The 15,968-nt window shown below is 39.8% G+C and overlaps 1 protein-coding gene across 1 annotated transcript in view; it reads right to left on the reverse strand.

Moving 5' to 3' along the window:
- Positions 1 to 2,280, reverse strand: part of LOC145450089 (E3 ubiquitin-protein ligase SMURF1-like) — a 29,807-nt gene extending 27,527 nt beyond the window's left edge. The window contains exons 1-2 of the mRNA XM_080328572.1: positions 1,556 to 2,280; positions 1,372 to 1,499 (exon numbers count right to left, since the gene is read on the reverse strand). Of these exons, the coding sequence (XP_080184698.1) occupies positions 1,372 to 1,499; positions 1,556 to 1,652 (225 nt within the window). The 5' untranslated portion in view covers positions 1,653 to 2,280. The remainder of the gene's footprint in view (positions 1 to 1,371; positions 1,500 to 1,555) is intronic.
- Between the last annotated feature and the right edge of the window lie 13,688 nt (positions 2,281 to 15,968).

A 15,968-nucleotide genomic window follows, 5' to 3' on the forward strand; every position in this document is an offset into this window, starting at 1 on the left:
GGTGCTAATTTTGTTACATCAGTTTACCGTAAGCCTACATTCAGTGGGCAATACATTTCGTGGGATTCTTTCTGTCCAGTAAAACGTAAAGTAAATTTGATAAGAACTCTGGTACACAGGGCTCTGATGATTTGTAGTAAAGTCAAACTTGATTCTGAATTGGAGAACATTCGGTCAATCTTTCAGTCAAATGGTTATCCTGATCATATCATTAAAATGACCATAGATCGTAAACTAAAAGATTTCAGAAAAGTTAAACCGTTCGGACCTAGAAAATGTCCTGTTTATTTGCATCTTCCTTGGATTGGGAAAGTGTCCAACAGGTTTGAAAAACAAATTAAATCGTCAGTGAGCCATTGTTTTTCACAAGTAGAACCTCAGATAATCTTCACGACGAAATCTCTGATGCCTGCAACGCAAAAGGATGTGCTACCTGCGACAAATCAAAGCAATATAATATATGAATACACGTGCCGATGTGACAGTCGGTATGTAGGTCGCACGTCTCAGCGCTTACAGCAAAGAATTCGCCAGCATGTCCCACGGCAAATTAGAATAAATAATGTTTCTCCAACTCCTTCATCGCAGTCTGTTGACACACTGCGTGATTATGATCAAGTTACTGCTTGTAATTCGGCTATTGGACAGCATCTCTTATCCCATCCAGAATGTGCTGATCATTACAACGACAGTCAATTTTCTATACTTGCTCGTGGCCGTTCTCTTTTTCATTTAAAGGTCCTGGAATCTACGATCATAAAGCTACGAAAGCCGATTCTCTGTCGCCAGGAGGAACGCCTCTACACTCTTGGAATATTTCATTAATGTTATGTGTTGTGTTTTCGGTTATTTATAACCGAATATGTACTCGTAACGTTTGTTTTGTACCGTTACTACCGTATCTAGCCCGTCTACTAGTTGTTTGTTTTTGTTATTATTACGTCATACAGACAAAATAGTTCTTACATTTCGAATTTGATTCACCCCATCACTAACGTTCGCTACTGATGAGAGTAGTCGAAAAGCTTTTAGCGAATAAATTAACAATATGAAGTTATTGTTTCGCGTTATTCTGAAGTTCTGTACCACAAATCACTTATTGATTAAACTGTTCGGTAGCCTAAAAAACTCTGCTCACCAAATTTGGCTCAATTTCAACAAGTAGAAGACAACGAAGAGCCAATGGAAATTTTTGAATTTAATAAATAAAATTACTTTCAAATTTTATCAAGATAAACTTTTAAAAATAAATTTTTAATAAAATTAATAAAATATTTTCACAACACCTTGAAATAAAAAACATAAAAAAAAACTAACGACTCCATATTGACTACAGTTACAGATATAACAAGCTATGTAATAGTCACTCACATCGTTGAGTATTGCGTTCCTCTTGATATTCAAGTGAATTTGTCCTCGAGAATACCGCTGTATCTTATGGTGCGAGAGCAATTCTTGACGAAAATGACGAACTTTTTCTTCAAACGAGTCGGATCCGCCTAAAATAAGCACTCCCAGTTAAAACCGCGACAAAACTTTGCCTTACAACATTTACTGATATTTTTACTCAGGATGCCAACGAACGTCGCGATCAACAGGTAACTCTTCGGACAGGACAGCGTATAAGCAGGCTGGAAGTTGTCGTTGATCATAATGACGGGCGAGTGGCCGGAAGATTCAGGAGATAGCACAGTGATCTGTAACCGATGAATATATTTCACTTATCAATACATAAAAGATTAGAATATTTAGTTTAGGCGATCTCTTCACATTGCTTATTTAAAATTTCATGCCGGTTACGTCATATTTAATGATAAAATTGTTGATATACAATGTTCTTTCCAATTCTCTGCTAGTTGCTGACGAGTACCCCTGACGAGTGTCAGCCGAAAATGTTCAGTTTAGTTTATTTCAATATCAATATATTATTCAATTGTAAATTGAAGTTCTCTACCTGCTAGAAGCTCCTTGAAAGATTTATTTTATAAAAGAATGAAAACTGCAACCACACAAAATTTCAACATCATTTTTTCGCATCTAATCTTCCCATAATTATGAAATAACATCCTGTGATGCATTTGTAAAATTACTATCCGAGTGTATTTAGTTTGTATGCATGATAGGCTATATTATCGCTTCTCAATATCAAGCCACCAAGTTATGGTGCTTCATGGCATATATTTCCACATAGGCTATAGTGCGAGAATTCTGATTATAAGTTTCGGGTGACAAGATGATATATCAAATTTACTTAATAGACACATATTCACAATAATCAAGAATTCAGCTCAATGGTAGTAACCATTTTTAAAAGAGACAATTACTGATTGGCTGCGCGATATCGCGTTTGCAATCATCATCATTGTCTGCTTGAAATATTCGAGAGTTGTCGTATGTTACTTGGCAGGTCGGCGCGTTGCGCGTGAATAACAGTGATACAATGCCAGATTCTCAGTGATGTAAATTTTGATTTTGTTCGATGCATTCCGTCAGATATACTGGTAGCGCAGGCCGCAGTTACACTTTCGAGTAACCGTTTTAAGATTCCATTTAATAACTCGTCTGCATGGTTTGACATTAATGAGTGTAGGCTGCACGGCTGATGTTAAAAAACGCGAATGGTTTAACCCTGCACGTACACCAGCGGCAAGTAGTAAAGTGCGTTTTAGTGAAGCGATGATGCGATCGATGAGGAACTATTATGACGTCACAACACTTCGCCACCTCGTAAAAAAATAAAAGTCGGCGCCTATGACTATAATGCTAATTACAATTAGACACAGGTTCCAAGCGGTATAGCGTCACGGCCGAGTGAGCACAAAATGTCATTTTTCAAATTGCAATAACTCTGTAACGAATTGTCCGATTTTCTTGAAAAAAAGTTTGTTATGCACCAAATTTAATGCCTGATCGATGTGAAAATTTTCAATTTGATCTGAAATGGTGTGGAGACGGGCGTTTGCATGTTGTGCATACTAATACGCTGGTAGTGAAACCATATTCAAAATACATATTTTTTCAATATAGAATTGATGTTTTTGTGTTTTCAATATGGATTTGCAATTTATGTGCTTTTAATATAGAGTTGTCAGTCATAAGATCAATCACTACACGCTTTTGGCATCGTACCCTGCTTCAGCGCGTAATTTTACCGAAAAATGGTCTAAAAATCAAAAATTTGCTCGTAACTTTTTTTCTGTTCATTTTGAAGACGAAGTTCTGTGGAAGTGAGATAGAAACTTGTTGCTTCCCCTCTTTTAAGCCCAAAACCAGCTTTCTAGCATAAGCGGTAATCAATATATAGCAAAATTTGCTATTTTTGGCTCATTCGGTGCAATTGCACGGCCACTAGAGGGTGCACGAGCCCAAAATTATTATAGAAATTATTTTTTTTATATTTGGCACCACATATCAAGTGTCCGTTTTGAAGTTCAAAATTTTCCATTTTTCACTCCACCCTAATATATACACTATTTCTTAAAAAATAAAACAGATCTTACGCATGATAATCGTTGAAGAATTATAAATTCATCCATTTATGGGAACAGTCCTCCTCTATAAATATCCATTTTACTACTCTGTGGTTTACAAAGAAATACAAAAACATTATTTGTAGTTACAGCTTTTAAAAATAACGTTCTAGACAGTTGGGCTATTAGGAAAAAGATTGCCACGTAGGCAATAATATAATCAATATATGAAGTCATTAGTCAATATTTCACAATAAATCACATTGCCAATGTCTGTAAGATATTTATCACTCGTCTCTATTAGACTAGAAACGTAGCCTACAGCATTTCATTCGTTTTAAAATCATTAATTAAGAACTGGAAACTTAACCCTTGTCAATCCCAACGCACAATATCGTGACATGCCAACAAGTGTCCTACATTACGGTTGGTCCTGGGTAGGATATTCAGTTGCTCAAAAAGGCCTCTGTTATAAATGATTAGTGTTATATTACTGCTGTTGCAAGTTGCAAGGTGATGTAACGGCGTAACGCGTGCAGAGGTGGTAATAAGTAACGGAGTACTTCTACTTTTTCAGAACTACTTAATTACTTTCCGCCTATTTGTACTCCTTACGCAAGTGGATATGTCTTTAGACTACTTCATAGTAGACACAGCTCTGATTAACTCTTGCCGTACCTTTTATTTATTAATTCCACTAAAGTAGCTATGGCATGTCTTGGAAATCGCTACAATGGTACTTGCATGTGTAGGCAGCCGAAGTAGACATCTACAGCGTTATCTACATCTACTCAAGCAGCAACATTTACTACTTTGAAAACAGTCCAGTCAATGACAAGAGCTCTACAACAAAAGGAGATGAACTAGACCAGTGTTATTAAACTTCTTACAACCAAACATTAATAGCCTATAGCATGTTAGCCGTAGAATCAAAACTTGGTAGCTGTTACTTCTAATTAGTCTTAATCCAGGGAAAATATCTCAGCAGAAATGCGATGTCTCAAGTTACCACCACGCATTTTATCAGAACGGGGTAACTTTGGACAGTGGAAAATGTGATTTTTAGAGCTCTGGAAAGTGGCTGCTTCATCTGTGTCAGAGTGTATCATCAACTATATTCGTTATAACTTGCCTGATGGCTTTAGAAAATGGAATGAGAAGGTTAATAAACTCAGAGTTGACCAAAATTTGTAAAAAAAATGGTATAGGTAATAAGCCGAAAGATTGCATATACGGTAGGTGGAAGATACTTAAAAAACTCATCACATACAGTGCTCTTAAAGATGCGCCCGCTGAATATGGCATAAATTACAACAAAACATATCCATCAGAGGACATAGGAAAGTGCAAATTTCGAAGAACAGTAAAATATTTGAAATCAGCGATAATTCACGGTAACAAACTTAAGCTTTGCTGACGCCGCCGCCAGTGGGATAACTCTATCCCCATGTGTTATTGATAAGTCCATATTGGGGAAGACACACGTGCAAATTGAGATAAGGGATGTGGGATGAATCCAGTGGCATTATATAGCCTTCATAACCGACCTAATATTTTATTCTTATTTTTCTTTGGGGGAGGGGATTAGGTAGAAATCATGAAACCGTCAGACCTATACTATTTTGTTACACTTTTAGCCACTGCTCTCATCAACTCTGACCAACTAAGCCTCATTGAAGAGGTCTGATAAACAATACCGGTAGAGTGTAAAGACATGTAAAAAAAACCAGGGTGAAGTTAGGGCCCCGTGGATATATTCAGATATCGCAGGTATCGCATATATCGCAGATATCACTACTGTGGATATACTCAGATATCGCAGATATCATTGTGGATATACTCAGATATCGCAGATATCACTACTGTGGATATACTCAGATATCACCAAAAACCGCAGACATAGAGGTCATATAAAAGTCACGCTTCGTTTAGAGCGCAGATATCACATGTCTAGGTCGATTCAGTGCGCAGATATCAGGTCCGGACCATGCCTGGGGAATTTTGTGCGCAGATATCACGTCTTAAGCATGTCTAGGTCGATTCAGTGCGCAGATATCAGGTCCGGACCATACCTGGGCTCTTTTGGTGCGCAGATATCAGCTCCGGAGCATGTCCGAATACAAATAGTGCGCAGATATCAGGTCTGGACCATACCTGGGGTCTTTGGTGCGCAGATATCAGCTCTGGAGCATGTTCGAATGCAAATAGTGCGCAGATATCAGGTCCGGACCATACCTGGGCGCTTCGTTTAGAGCGCAGATATCACATGTCTAGGTCGATTCAGTGCGCAGATATCAGGTCCGGACCATGCCTGGGGAATTTTGTGCGCAGATATCACGTCTTAAGCATGTCTAGGTCGATTCAGTGCGCAGATATCAGGTCCGGACCATACCTGGGCTCTTTTGGTGCGCAGATATCAGCTCCGGAGCATGTCCGAATACAAATAGTGCGCAGATATCAGGTCTGGACCATACCTGGGGTCTTTGGTGCGCAGATATCAGCTCTGGAGCATGTTCGAATGCAAATAGTGCGCAGATATCAGGTCCGGACCATACCTGGGCTCTTTTGGTGCGCAGATATCAGCTCCGGAGCATGTCCGATTACAAATAGTGCGCAGATATCAGGTCTGGGCCATACCTGGGCTCTCTTGGTGCGCAGATATCAGCTCCGGAGCATGTCCGAATGCAAATAGTGCGCAGATATCAGGTCTGGACCATACCTGGGCTCTTTTGGTGCGCAGATATCAGCTCCTGAGCATGTCCGAATACAAATAGTGCGCAGATATCAGGTCTGGACCATACCTGGGCTCTTTTGGTGCGCAGATATCAGCTCCGGAGCATGTCCGAATACAAATAGTGCGCAGATATCAGGTCTGGACCATACCTGGATTCTTTTGGTGTGCAGATATCAGCTCCGGAGCATGTCCGAATACAAATAGTGCGCAGATATCAGGTCTGGACCATACCTGGGGTCTTTGGTGCGCAGATATCAGCTCTGGAGCATGTTCGAATGCAAATAGTGCGCAGATATCAGGTCCGGACCATACCTGGGCTCTTTTGGTGCGCAGATATCAGCTCCGGAGCATGTCCGATTACAAATAGTGCGCAGATATCAGGTCTGGGCCATACCTGGGCTCTCTTGGTGCGCAGATATCAGCTCCGGAGCATGTCCGAATGCAAATAGTGCGCAGATATCAGGTCTGGACCATACCTGGGCTCTTTTGGTGCGCAGATATCAGCTCCTGAGCATGTCCGAATACAAATAGTGCGCAGATATCAGGTCTGGACCATACCTGGGCTCTTTTGGTGCGCAGATATCAGCTCCGGAGCATGTCCGAATACAAATAGTGCGCAGATATCAGGTCTGGACCATACCTGGATTCTTTTGGTGTGCAGATATCAGCTCCGGAGCATGTCCGGATACAAATAGTGGGCAGATATCAGGTCTGGAACATACCTAGGCTCTTTTGGTGCGCAGATATCAGCATGTCCGGATACAAATGGTGCGCAGATATCAGCACCTATATGAGCATTGAACATATAATGCCCTAACCAGCACGCAGATATCAGGTTTGGCGTCTTTTTCATGAGCAGATGTTAGCTTCGGAGCATGTCCGGATACAAATAGAGCGTTGCGACGGTCAACTTAATCGAATACGCAGGTAGGCCTAGTCGACAAACATGGTAAATACTGTTTAAACAGCTAAATGAGAAACTCCGACCATCTGCGCTTTGTTCGGCTCACGCATTAGCACGAAATCCGAGCCGTGTCGAATTCTTCGGGAATAATTGGTAGACAATCCGAGAATTATCAACGAAAAACTCAAATAACTCCGCTTATACTAGTTAAAATTGATTCAAATTTGTTTTGCATGTTCTTTGAAGAAAATCCAACAATTTCGGGGGTTGACAGGAAAATTTGAAATTTTTTCAAACATTTTTTCTAATAAATTAAAAATTTAAATTGGCTCTGCGGTGGCTTATATACTTGTTAGAATTGAACCAATTTTATCAGTGAATGGCTGGAATCTGGAAAAAAAGTTATTTTTGAACGACACTGTACTCATGACACACAAAACCTGAAAGTACCTCAGATTTAAACCGCGGTATAAATACAGTAGCCTAGCCTACAACATTTTAATCCAAATTCTGCATGCTCGTAGTAACGTAGAAGGTAGAATGGTATGCACGTATAGGCACGTAGGATTTATGACCGCTATATAATTCTTAGTTAGGTTATGTTTTCTTGTACCACTCTTCTCCGCCCATCGGGCGTGAAGTGAATACACACTCTTTTCGCAAGGAGTGTGGGGCTATTTGAACATTTATCATGACAATTATTCTTATAAGCGTGATAGAAACATGTGCCAATACTACTCTCTACTTTACAAAATCCAAAGTGTAAAAAATATTATTATTTCCCTAAAATTTTTTCAAGTAGAATTGGATGTAGTACAAAGATATATACAGGGTTGCCATCGACATCAACCCAAAAATAAGGACAGTCGAAAATTTAGATTAGCATGAAAATGCGTTTTTGTACATACTTTGTATTTATACGAGCCGTGGCATATCACATTCCATACTTTTCGTCAGGAACAATCTGCTCCAGCAACTTTGTTATTAGAAAGTTCTTCATGGATCTCACGACAGCTCAGGTCTAGGTTGACCATTACTCAGGGCCAAAACACCACTTCGTCAGCCCCCCTCCCCAAAAAAAACGTTGGTCTTGAACTCCTCCCCCTATAAGGTGATAAACCAAACTTCTTCACTTCGTTGTGATTGGAGGCGTAAACCAAGATGGAAAAAGGCCCTAAGTCTAGACAAAATAATGTTTTGAGCGTATGGAGCAAGAACTCCAGTAACAATGCTTGTATTCTTGGTCCTGGCCGAACAAAACTTATTTGCGATGTTGGAATCGGGGGAATATTGCTTCGAACATTTGCGATGTGCAATCGTTGGCAAGGAATGATCGCTGGTTTTGACAGTATGGAATGCCCAGGTACCCTCTGCAGCTGCTGCCTAGTAGTCTGTGGTCTTTGCTGCTGATCGACTTGTTGAAAAATTAATCAGCGACAGGCTCAAATTAATCATTATGACACACTTCTTGTGTCTTGGGGTATGAATGTGAGTTGAAATAGCGGTCTTTCCTATGGCCTCCAGGTTAATGTCACAATTGCAGATGTTGCAATGTGCGAAACACTCGCCCTTCCAGCCTTTAAACTAATTTAAACTAAACAGATTCAGAATTTAGCCTTACTAGTAGCTAAATCTATATGCGCAAATGCTATATAATTTAGATAAATTTATCAATGATTTATTACTTTTTAACCAACGTGTTGACTGCACTGCGCCTTTTTTCACTACGCAATAAATGCTGCCTTCCCCACAGCTTGAGCTTATTCTGCTGTAGACCAAACAGCAGGAATCTGGGCCCGCTATTTATTGCTACAATGACGTCCGCTGGGGTAGCTTATTGGTACAGACGAAACTGCTAAATCACCACTCACGGACCTAGCTATCTCACCACTTGGAAATCAAATCTTGTGGTGTGTACGTCACGAGAGTTCCTTTCAGTTATGAATGATGTCATAAAATCCCGACGCAAAAGCATAATTTTAGAATATTATGCAGAGAAAAACGACCGAAGTTCAGTAGTGGTTGAAAATAAGACAAAATAAGGACGCAGGTCGAAAATAAGGACATTTCTTAGAAATAAGGACAGTCGAGTTTTCTAAGACGTGGCGCTTCAAAATAAGGACAAATCTTAGAAATAAGGACGGTATGGCAACCCTGGATATATAACCACTAGAGCAGGGGTGTGAAACATACGACCAGACGATTTTATCCGGCCCGCGAAAAAATTTCTGAGTTGATGGAAAAATGCTTGTCCTGCCTATTTCTAACAAATGTTCCGAATTTTAGTCCGTGAAACTTCTATTAAATAATCCCTCAATGCAACAAAGGTCAAATATGTCCATAGGCCACATTTTAACTACACTACAAAAAAAAATTAGACATATTTGGTCTCAAATTAGAGAAATGAGGATGATTTGGTCTCATTTTCAGCAATTTCAGTCTCACTGATGGTCTCATTTTACCCACTCACCATAAATGCTATTTTCGACTCAGACAACCATATATATATTGATCTGAATTGCACATGTGAGTAGTAAGTGGCATGTACCTTGATAACTATATCTAGTGAATACCTTGTAAACTTAGTACAGGATCATCTCAACACTGCAATTTCTGGTCTCTCTCATCCTTCCCCTCCTCCGCTCAGACCCCTAACACTGAAAAGGATGCCCCCAAGGCACTGCTACTATTTTCGATCAATTTCTGGCTTACTTTTGAGACATAAAGTACTTGGTAAGACTAATTGGTCTTCAAGACTTATTGGTCTTTAAGACTTTTTTTTTGTAAAAAATCGATTTGAGACCAAATTTGTCTGATTTTTTTTTTGTAGTGTATTATTTTGTGGTTTCGCTCTAGCAGTAGGCCTGTTTGCAAAAATGGAGAACACTGAGTTCAGAGTTTTATGGAAAAAATTGACCTAGAATTAGTTATTCACAGAAGCAAAAAGGCCAATGTGAAATCGTTGCATACATGAATATATGGAGAATACAGTAGTTACAAAAATGTAATTCAAATATCTGCGTTCGCACTACTGTATCACTTCTGACTGAAAAGGTTCCTGACCACCAGAGGAAAACGAATCGCGATTTGAATGAACCGAATTCCAACGGCCACGTCTACAGTTGAATCTCTTGTACTCCTCCCAACGCATACGTAGAGTTAACGCCAGATTACGACTGAAACAAGGGGATCATAGAAATATGCTTATAACGTCGTACGAGCCCCTGTTTTAGCGATTTGTAACTATATTCAACCAGTCAATATTTGTATTTTTGCAAATTCCATTGTTTGCGAATAAACGTGTCGCTTGAATAGAACCCCTAATCCCCTATGTTCTGAAGGTTTGAATGCGGCCCGCGAAACAACTTGAGTTTGACACCACTGCAGTGACTGCACTAGAGTATAGCCTAAGTAAACTGAAGTGGTCCTGGCGGAATTCTAGTGGAATCTTCGCTCTAACGTGAAACACCACGAATGATAATGTAAATCACTAATTCTGGGATTAACCCCGAGCGTATCGTGTACTCAGGAAATATCGACTACGGTTGAATTTTTTCTTTATTCGGGTCTAATTTGGAAAAAACTCAGAATTTCGAGGCTTAATTTAATGCAACATCGTCATTAGCTCATTGCTATATGAAATAAATCGAAGAATAATAGTCGACATGATTCGTAACATATTCTTCGCTATAGCGAAATTATCGAATGCAACCAGAAGCGTCGACTATAATATATCATACTTTCAACGTTGTATTTTAGAGTCGAGCGGACTTGCTAATATTACAACCAATATACCACGGCAAAGTAATTAAATAGTTCTACAACATAAAAGCAATTTCAGAGTATAGCGGGTCTTAGTTTATTCAAAATAAGAGCGCAAGGTTGGTCCGTAACGTCGCATTTGAGGCATACGAATATACCAATTGACACGAAAATACGATACTTTCAGCGTTATATTTGGGAGTCGAGCGGACTTGTTAATGTTACAACTTTTATGCCACGGGAAAGTGCTTAAATAGTTCTACAATATAAAAGTAATTTCAGAGTATAGCGGGTCTTAGTTTATTCAAAATAAGAGCGCAAAGTAGGTCCATAACGTCGCATTTGAGGCATACGAATATACCAATTGACACGAAAATACGATACTTTCAGCGTTATATTTGGGAGTCGAGCGGACTTGTTAATGTTACAACTAATATACCACGGCAAAGTGCTTAAATAGTTCTACAATATAAAAGTAATTTCAGAGTATAGCGGGTCTTAGTTTATTCAAAATAGGAGCGCAAAGTAGGTCCGTAACGTCGCATTTGAGGCATACGAATATACCAATTGACACGAAAATACGATACTTTCAGCGTTATATTTGGGAGTCGAGCGGACTTGTTAATGTTACAACTAATATACCACGGCAAAGTGCTTAAATAGTTCTACAATATAAAAGTAATTTCAGAGTATAGCGGGTCTTAGTTTATTCAAAATAGGAGCGCAAAGTAGGTCCGTAACGTCGCATTTGAGGCATACGAATATACCAATTGACACGAAAATACGATACTTTCAGCGTTATATTTGGGAGTCAAGCGGACTTGCTAATATTACAACTAATATACCACGGGAAAGTGCTTAAATAGTTCTACAATATAGAAGTAATTTCAGAGTATAGCGGGTCTTAGTTTATTCAAAATAAGAGCGCCAAGATGGTCCGTATAACGTCGCATTTCCGCCATACCAATATATCCATTGATACGAAAATACGATACTTTCAGCGTTATATTTGGGAGTCGAGCGGACTTGTTAATGTTACAACTAATATACCACGGGAAAGTGCTTAAATAGTTCTACAATATAGAAGTAATTTCAGAGTATAGCGGGTCTTGGTTTATTCAAAATAAGAGCGCCAAGATGGTCCGTATAACGTCGCATTTCCGCCATACCAATATATCCATTGATACGAAAATACGATACTTTCAGCGTTATATTTGGGAGTCGAGCGGACTTGTTAATGTTACAACTAATATACCACGTAAAAGTGCTCAAATAGTTCTACAATATAAAAGTAATTTCAGAGTATATAGCGGGTCTTAGTTTATTCAAAATAAGAGCGCCAAGATGGTCCGTAACGTCGCATTTCCGCCATACCAATATATCCATTGATACGAAAATACGATACTTTCAGCGTTATATTTGGGAGTCGAGCGGACTTGCTAATACTACAACTAATATACCAAGGCAAAGTGCTTAAATAGTTCTACAATATAAAAGTAATTTCAGAGTATAGCGGGTCTTAGTTTATTCAAAATAAGAGCGCCAAGATGGTCCGTAACGTCGCATTTCCGCCATACAAATATATCCATTGATACGAAAATACGATACTTTCAGCGTAGAAGAAGCCAAAGTTTGACATAAAAGCTGTAGCATATTCTTTGGCGATTTCACTTGATGCTATTCCTTCTCCACAATCCCCTCTAAAGCGTGCCGTCGTCGCACAAGCATGGAAAATACGTCGTACAGTCGCATCTCCCAGAAATATAACGACGGTTTACGATTTGTGGAATAATAGCTCTGACTTCAGGGCCATGGTATTGAAATATTTCCAGGAGCACCATCAGCTAAATACCGACGTACATGAATCTCGAGAGGAGTCTCTCCAAGTACATGCAGTGGAGAGTGGTCTAGAACTTTCGGAAGCGACACGAAATACCCGCGTAGAGGAGATCTCCACGATTGACCAATCAAATCTTGAGCACTGTCAAGACACAGAAGCCGTATATTGTTACTGCAAACGACCGTATCGAGGTGAATTCATGGTACAGTGTGAAGATTGCAAATGTTGGTTTCATCCTACATGCGCCTTTCGACCCGACAGTAAAGAATCGAAATTTGATCATAATCAATGGCGTACTGTATCCTTGCACTGTAGGGTCGACCATAACACAAGCACACAGCGCCCGTTTTATACTCACGCACCTCAGATTGACAATCGTTATGTCGATAAAGAACCAACGCCGCCCACGCCTCTCCTCAATGAGTTTACGGGACAAGATGAAATGTTAAATGCTTGGGATGCATGTGATCATACCAAACCGCTTCCAGAGTCCCAGATTTCGTCGATTTCTAAACCTGCCGGGCACAGCGAAATTAATGAAACATGGGTGAGTGATTCCGCAATCGATAGTCATCGTACAGTCACTATCCATGCTCAATTGTACAGTATGGTAAATTCGGCGCAAATCGACTTTCATATAACCGGAGACAGGCATCATCAACATGAATGTACTAAATCAAGAAGAGTCAAAGGCGAACAGCGGCTTCATCTGAAAGAGGAGCTTGATTACAAAACCCCGACTCAAGTGCATCGACATTTATTCGATACAATGTCTGAAAATGAACGATTTTTTGGTTCACATACATTCGCACCTTCGACTGACGTTCTGAAAGACATCAAAAGAGATGGTTGTCCAGTGGTAAAATATTCCAAAAACTGGCTATTCTGCATGGAGAAATTGGTGAAAATATTCACGAATGAGAAGAAAACTAATTTTCTGCGTGCGTGGTCCGCGAATCCCCCAACCGTAACTATGTACAATGACGGGCAGATAAATATCTATAAAGAGCTGTGCCGCGTGGATTTCCTTTTTATCGATGGCTCAGGGGGTGTTTTGCGCAGCAGTAAAGGCTTGGGAAATTTTCAAATCTATGTGCTTTTTGTGCGAAATCCAAGAAAGTGTCGACCGGGAATGCCGGTAGCAAGCTTTCTCACAAGCAAGCATGACGCAATCACAATTGGAAACTTTCTGCGAGACTTCTTACGCGATTCTTCGGGTAGAGAGCGATCCACGAAACCTCTAATCATTGTAATAGACGGTAGTAAAGCGGTATGGAATGCAGTTTTGGATGCATTTACTAGAGAAAATAGACTTCAGTATTATTACCGATGCTATCGCATTGTAACTGGCAATGCTACGCAAAATGACATGGAAAAGACATTCGTAATAAATTGCTACAGTCACAGCATGAAAGCTGCATCCATCCTGTGTCGCAAGCACTACAAAAAGGGATTTGTTGCCACTGCAATGTATTGGATCGGTCTGTTACTGTCGCAAGATATGCTATCAAAAATGGACGAGATAATGCGCCATATTTGTATTGTGTTGCTTTCTCCAAAATGTACGCCAGTTGTTAATACCAGCTTTGCGGCTCTGTTATCACTGCAGAGCGAACAGGAGAATCCAACTGATGCTGCTGTAAATGATCTCAATGAGCCAAGCCACGACGAGGATTATTTTTCTGGAATAATTCCCGTCGATAAAAAGCAAGAGTTGCAGTCTCCGTTTTATACCCGATATCGCAATCTTGAGATTGCTGTCAGCAACAGCAACTCATTCCAACCTGGACAGTCAATGTGACGACAACGTCGATACAAGATACAAGAACACGCCTTGTCGACTGTCGGTACGAAATTGACAGACACAGCGATCAATTCGAAATTCGAAGTCGTTGTGACGTATGCTGATATAATGTCTGTTTGCCCCAACCCATCAGAGAAAATGATTCAAAATATTAATGAAATCATGGCAAATGACACTAAACCAATGTAATCGTAATCGTAATCGACTACTTCCTGATTTTGCTGTAATCGTAATCGTAATCGTAATCGCGTGATTCCGAAGTAATCGTAATCGCAATCGATTACATTCATAAAGTAATCACCCCATGTCTGCTATCCAATATCTTCGCTGCCACAAGTATTGGGAGATCTTTGTTGGAAGAACGAATTGAGATACGAGAGGATCATCCACTGCGACGAATGCCAAACGAATGGAACAACAGTCCACCAAGAAAAAATCTTCAACGTGAATTGCGGAGTTGCATCGGTAGCAGAAGCATTTCAGATTTCACAAATCATATGTGAAAAATGTGGTTTCGCGATAAATACTAATGTCAAGTTCACTGAAGTTCCGAATCTAGTGACAGTGCGCCTCAATCGTGTGGACTCTATAGGTAGAAAGTTGGAAAATACCGTGTTTGCCAACCGGAACCTCCACATTCAAGGACCTGATCAAGGTTGGATCGGATATTCGCTCAGGGCTGTGGTTGCACACATCGGATCGGACGGAGACGGACACAATATCGCATATTTAATCGAGAAGAAATGCTCGGTACGACTATGCAACGACAAAATTGTAGAATTTGTGGATTCGAAAGAAGCTTTCAATGCCATGTCAAGGAATGGATACCTCTTTATTTATCTCAAAACAATAAAGCGAAGATTACCTCTGCAAAACTCTCGCAATTATGAATATTTCATGAAAAGTCTGCCATTAAAAATGATGGATATCAATGAAGAAGCTAAAGCAATCGGTGACACAATATTTCAGGACATTGTAAATGTTTGTCATCTTACATTACACGAGTCGCAAAAGAACGTCCGTAGTCAGCGACATGCTCTTTTTCTCCGAAACAAACACACTGAATTGCAGAAAATGATCGTGCCTGTTGGACAAAATGACCTTGAAGAAATCAAAGTCATATTCCAATATATCAAAAACAAGACCGGCATCTTACATGCGAAATGGATCAGATATTTGGACACAGGAACAGAATACGTCGCATACAACACATTTTCGCGAATAATTTTCAACAAGGCTGTGGTGCGTGAGGACAGTGAGCTCATGAAGAAATTAGAACCAACACACAGCAGCGACAAGTATTTCAAGTTGGTTGTGTTGCAAGAAGTTACTTTGATGTTTCTGTCCATTACTCAGAAGAGGACATACGAAGAAGTTTTGGAGAATCTGAAGGTGCCATATGAATGGCGAAAATAATGAATTATAACTTACGTTTCTGCAGCTTTCGTCTCGTA

The sequence above is a fragment of the Botryllus schlosseri genome, chromosome 11 (assembly GCF_051294905.1).
Source record: "Botryllus schlosseri isolate E-star chromosome 11, Bs_hap1, whole genome shotgun sequence".
NCBI lineage: Eukaryota > Metazoa > Chordata > Ascidiacea > Stolidobranchia > Styelidae > Botryllus > Botryllus schlosseri.